This window comes from Nycticebus coucang, chromosome X, assembly GCF_027406575.1.
Source record: "Nycticebus coucang isolate mNycCou1 chromosome X, mNycCou1.pri, whole genome shotgun sequence".
NCBI lineage: Eukaryota > Metazoa > Chordata > Mammalia > Primates > Lorisidae > Nycticebus > Nycticebus coucang.
This window is the reverse complement of record NC_069804.1, coordinates 17,560,384-17,566,383: the sequence shown is the minus strand read 5'-3', so window position 1 is coordinate 17,566,383 and position 6,000 is coordinate 17,560,384. Positions and strand designations below refer to the sequence as shown.

General features: G+C 46.2%; 1 protein-coding gene across 3 annotated transcripts in view; it reads left to right on the top strand.

Annotated features, from left to right (window-relative positions):
* Positions 1-1,511: 1,511 nt before the first annotated feature.
* Positions 1,512-6,000, top strand: part of PHKA2 (phosphorylase kinase regulatory subunit alpha 2) — an 85,828-nt gene continuing 81,339 nt past the window's right edge. For 2 of the 3 annotated variants that reach the window (XM_053579799.1, XM_053579798.1), the window contains exon 1: positions 1,512-2,357. In XM_053579799.1, the coding sequence (XP_053435774.1) occupies positions 2,280-2,357 (78 nt within the window). In that variant the 5' untranslated portion in view covers positions 1,512-2,279. The remainder of the gene's footprint in view (positions 2,358-6,000) is intronic. The other variant, XM_053579800.1, reaches the window with a different exon arrangement.

Here is a 6,000-nt window from a genome sequence, read left to right as displayed (position 1 = left end):
GATTCCCAAATCGATTTAATGATGAAAACTTTATGTCTAGTTTTATTTACCCCTCCAGGGGTCCTCAAATTGCGGCCCGAGGGCCACATGAGGCAGTGTGATTGTATTTGTTCCTGTTTTGTTTTTTTTACTTCAAAATAAGACACATGCAGTGTGCATAGGAATTTGTTCATAGTTTTTTTTTTTTTAAACTACAGTCCGGCCCTCCAACAGTCTGAGGGACAGTGAACTTAAAAAGTTTGAGGACGCCTGCCTTAGACGATAGGAAATTCTGCATGGAGGCACATCACTTGGTTTGCAGCATAATTCAAGAGCCAATATTAAGAAACAAAATGCATGTGAGCTGATGAGGGGTTTGGTGCTTTAGTTGAGTGATAGAGTAAACAATACACTTTTGTTCTGGATTATCTAACATGAACTTGGCTAAGGACCAAACATAGGGGGACCCAGCTAAGCAGGACTGATTTTCATCCACTCGCTCAATCAACACTAATTGAGCTCTAACACGTACCAGGCATGGTAGAAGATACCAAAGACTGTTTCAATGAATAACTTACAATCCAGCTAGAAAAACACACCTCATCCACATATGAAAACATAAATAACAGGAGGCAATGTTATTGACAAATGATGGTGAAAGCTATGATTTATTACTTTTCTATAAGCCAGGCTTGTGCTAAATGCTTTATAAGGTGATTACAGATGAGAATACCAAAGTTCAGTTAAAACAGTATGCCAAAGGTCACACCTTTGTAAATGGCAGAACTAGACTTTCAACTCAATTTGGACTCCAAGTGCTAAGCTCTTACTAAAGAAATTGCTATAGGAAATCAGATAATGGGGAAGGTATATAGGAGGCAAGAGCTGAGGTGCCCCTTAAGGGAAAAATGGGCTTCAGATAGTCAAGGAGAGGAGGAAGGCTGAATGAGGCCAAGCGTACAATAAACGCATGGAGACTAGCAAAGAGCTTGCGGAAGCGATGAATACGTTAATCTAGTCCAGCGAAATTCAAATGTGGGCTAGATTTTGGTAAACAATGAATACTAGGCCTAAAATTGTGAACTGTGGATAATTAGCAGCCAGGAGAAACTGTCCTAAATTCCTAGTTTCAAGCTGTAGGACCTGTAGGAGATGAACTGCCAGCCTGGCTGGGGAAGCGGCGCCCAAGTGGCTAGATTCGGGGTCGCAGGCGCCAGGGGCATACATGGGAGACCTGTCCGGGCCTTCCCCCTTTCTCTTCCGGGCGAGGCCCCATTAGCCGGGTTCCACTTTGCGGCGGCGAAGGGTAAAGGCGCAGGGCTACGCTTTCCGCCCGCGGATGGTAGCCCAGGCTGCTGCGGTTGGTTGGCCTCTTTCTGGTGCCTCCGGAGGAGTCGAAACGAACATTGACGCGGGATCATCACCCCACCGCTCGGAGGCGGGTTCTCCTCGGCCCCCACAGGCCGCCTCCTTTTTCTTCCCCAGCCCCCGGCCGCGACTCTAAGGGTTCCGCTCTGCGGGGAAGGCGGGGCCGGGGCGGAGCGGAGGCTGCAGGCTCCTCCCAGTCAGTGGGCGTGGCCTCTGGAAGGGCTGTCTTACCTGTGCCCCCTCAGGCCGGCTCCAAGGGTTCCGCTCTGGGTGGGGGCGGGCCGGAGGGCGGGCCAAGGGCACCAGGTGGTCACAGGGGGAGGGCTGTTTGTCTTGACTCGCCTAGGATTGGCAGCCAGCCAGGGAGGGAAGGGGCTCAGGGAGACAACTTGATTCCCGCCCGGAGTTGGGTTCTTCGCAGCTCTTCTGGGCCTCCCGTTTTTACTTACCTCTTCCAGGCCGGGACTTGGAGGAGTCCGCTTTGCGGAGGGGGCGGACCCAGGGACGGTTACTGGGCGGGGCTTAGTCTGGCCTGGGTGGGCTCTCAGGCGGCTGGGGTGGGTGGCCTCCTTCTGCCGCCCGGGGGACTCTAAACCACCGCCTCGAGACAAAGGAGGCTCGGCAGGGGTGACCTCGCCCTAAGCCGGTAACCCAGTCTCCCGCTTCCTCTGCGGGGTGTCCTAGGACCCGCGATCTTTAAGAGCCCCGCGGGCCTGGTTGAGGCGTGGCCGCCGTAGCGCCAGCCTCCATCTCCGCCCCCGCGCCTCCCAGGCGTGTGAAATTCCGGTTGGCTTGCTTTGCAGTCATAATTAGGGTCTATCATTTTGAAAAATCTCGACTTCTTACCCGGCCCCATCCCGACAACTGACTGAGGCTGAGCGTCCCGCCTCCACGCAGCAAGTCCCGCTCCCGGGCTTGGTGGCATCGGAGAAATGCGGAGCAGGAGCAACTCTGGGGTCCGTCTGGACGGGTACGCGCGGCTAGTGCAGCAAACCATCCTGTGTTACCAGGTAGGGAGGACTCACCCCCCAGGGAAAGCTTACAACTGCCCTCTCGTATCACTCATTCTCCTCCCCGGGCCATTGTCCCCTCTTGTGACCTGAAACTTTAAAGTTAGGAGGTTTCCTATTTGGATATAGTCTTTACTAGCCGGTGATTACCTCCCCATTACCACCCTGTTCTCCGTAAGAGTTCAGCTAACGGTTGCTGCGCTACACTTCACAGAATTCTTCAGCCGTTGTTCAGGATCAAGGCAGAATGGAGCCTTCTCGGTGCCCTGAGTACAAAATGCGTCTTTTTGCATTGACTGTGTTTTTTGTTTGTTTGTTTGTTTTGTGCGAGAGAGGAAGTGTATGTAGGTTAGACAGAGCCCATTGAATGAGGACAACGAACTCTGGGCCACAAGGACAGGAGACAGGAGTGAAGAAGTTCTTGAGGTTTGGAAGGGCTGTCTTACCTGTGTCTTACCTTACCTTACCACACCAGAGTGTGGCCGACTGCTGCTGTCTCTCCCATGAGTTGTTAGAGACCCATCTGTGAAAGCCATAGGGCCTCCTCTGGTTGCTGTTTTACAGATAAGAAAACTGCAAGGCCAGAAAGGTACTGCATGTAGCAGGGTCAGACCCAAAGGCAGGTCTTCTGCTCCCAAGTTCAAGAGATCCTATGAAGCTACCCATGTGTTCTGAGGTATGAATATTCCTGCTGTGCTTTGTATAACTAGTCTAAAGTTATGCGTGGGTCCATCATGTAAGACCACTGAACTATTTTTATTCCTAGTGAAGACAGCAGCTATGTTATTTGTCCTCAATCAACAGCAACTATTTATAGGGCCTTCAGAGTTAAAGAAGGAAGTGGCATTCGGGGGTTTAGAGGCCTGGCCTGCAAAGTGGAAGACATGGTCACTCCCAACCCACTGACTATTTTCCCTTAGCTAATTTCTTAGCCTTGTTTTCTCATTCAGGAAATATATATTGTTCATCTGTTACATGCAAGGCACTCTACAAAGTGCTGGGCTTACAAAGAAGAATAAATGATCATAGTGCATTGACTTCTATGCTTACGGTATAGGTCCATAGTCCCTAACCTGAAAAAGCCTTTGGGGCCAGACACTGCTTGCTAGTCAGAACTCTTTGCTTTTTAGAAAGGTAATATGCACATAATGTACTATATTTACTAGAATAACCGCAGCGCAGTCTGAGCAGCACCTCTTAATCAAACACATTCTTTCCACATCCAAGTATGAGTATTCACACCAAGTGGAGTAAGTTAAAACTACAAAGAGTTTCCCATTAGTTTAAGTTATCCTTTGGCTCCAAAAAAGCTTAAGAAAACACTTTAAATGTTCAGAGTGTACTGGTTTTTGAGATTGCACATGAAGGGTTGCGGTCTGTATTTGGGGAGCTTTGAGGAAGGACCCCCTACCTAGTTTCTACAGGCAGGAGTCCTGAAAAAGGTGATGTTCAAGTGGAGAGCTGAGGAAGGAGTAGGCAGGCAAATGGAGATTTTTGCCTTCTTCTTTGGAATACATTATAATTACATCTTTAAGGTGTTTTAAAATCAGAGTTGAAAAGCCTTTCTCTTTGTTACTGTTATGGAAGGGGCTTTAAGGAGAACTGATGAAGCTTGGTTCTTTTGTCAGAGCTGGGTTTAAATCCCTAGTTCTGTCTTGAAAGAAAGACATGTATAACCTTTATTCATCCTTTCTGAGTCCATGTCCTCATGTGTAAAATGAGGGTAATAACAAGCTTTCACTGAGTATTTGTAAAGAAAAAATGAGTGCCTAGTACATTGCCTGGCACCTAGGATGTAATCAGTAAATAACGGGTGCTCTTGGCAGTATTATGACTTTGATTTAGGCCACATGTTAGTACCCAGGCCTAGTAGTCCTTCCTGACCATTCTGGCCCATAGTGCTACCTTTCCCAAAGGCCCTGATACAGCTACTACCCTGTTTCCCCGAAAATAAACAGTGTCTTTTTTTAAGGTGTACTCCCAAAGATGCGCTAGTTCTTATTTTCGGGGGACGTCTTATCTTTCCTGTAAGTAGGTCTTATTTTCGGGGAAACGGGGTATGTGCTTTTTGGTCCTTGAAGATAATTGTGTTTCTCCATTGATGCCGTGAGATCTTAAATACAGAGACCTCATCAGTTCTGTTCCTTTCATCAAGCAGTGCCTCAGGTGCACGAAAGATACCCTTTAGTCCTTGTTGATAAAATACTTCCTGCAGGGTCTGAGCCAACTATTGATCCAAGCTTGCCGTCCCTCAGGAGCAAAAGAACTGTCTTCTCATTCAAGCAATTCTGCTGGGTTGGACTTTCCTCTCCAACATTTTAATGATTAAAAAAAATGTTTTCTGAGCCTTTAGTTGTGTTTATTTTGGGGGTAGTGGTGAGAATCCCTTGTGTTTGCCCATTTTTCACTTCCTGGGTGCACTGTCAAGTTCTCTGCCTCACCAGAACACTCCAAGCACAGTTCTGGGAAGTCCCGTGAGTCTACAAGTGCAGAATTACACCCATTTTCCCCAACAACCAGTCTTCACAGCTGTAGAGCCTTAATCCATTCCTGGCTCCCTCATCTTCTCTGAATGATCTTAAGCAGTGTTTAACTCTAAAAACAAATGAGCAGGCTCGGCCCCTGTCGCTCAAGGATTAGGGCACCAACCACATACACCAAGGCGGGTTCAAACCCAGCCCAGGCCTGCTAAACAACCATGACAACTGCAACAACAACAACAAAAATATCTGGGCATTGTGGCGGGCACCTGTAGTCCCAGCTACTCAGGAGGCTGAGGCAAGAGAATCGCTTAAGCCCAAGAGTTTGAGTTTGCTGTGAGCTGTGACTCCACAGCCCCCAACCGAGGGCAACATGGTGAGAGCTATCTCAAAAAAAGAGAGCAATTTTATGTTATGTAAATTTTACCACTATGAAAAAATGAATGAGCAAGATTAATGGTTTCTAAAGTTTATGATGTATCTATCACCCCATCTTTTCCTGTAGACACGTGCAGATGTTTATGAGTATTTTCCCGTGCAAGCTCTGAACCGGTACAAGCTCTGAACTTTGTTTCTGATTTGCTTTCTAAATTGAGATCAACTTACATCGGTTTCATTTGTTAGAAATCATTCCATCTTAAATATGTCAAGCTAATCATCACTCTTCTGTTAGAAGAGTTTGTTCATATCAGCTAACATCTTCACTAATTCCTTTTCCTGTGTCTGTGAAAGAAAACTTTTCCTGTTTGTCATTCACCAATTTTATACCTACTGATAAATATCATTTGAATCTTTAAGGCAAAGAAGGAAAGAACTATGTTTATAAAAGGGTCCTTTTATAGGTGTGATTTTGTAAATGTATACCTCAGTGAATAACTTTAAAAATTTGTTGGCATGAAAAAAGAAATTTTTAGGTTGTTTTGGCTCAGATAAAAAAATACTAATTTCATATACTTGTTCACTAACAGCTCTGCTTGAGGACTCATTAATAGTAAAAGTGTTTATTATAGAGTCACGACAAGAGAATGTGAATCAGAAAGAAAAATAGTGATCAAGGCAGTGTTATAGCTGCAGATTATTTGGTATGATAAAGCAAATAATTAAGAGCCCGGGACAGTAACTAAATATTGCTATTTAATAGCAATGGAGTTTATAATGAGAAG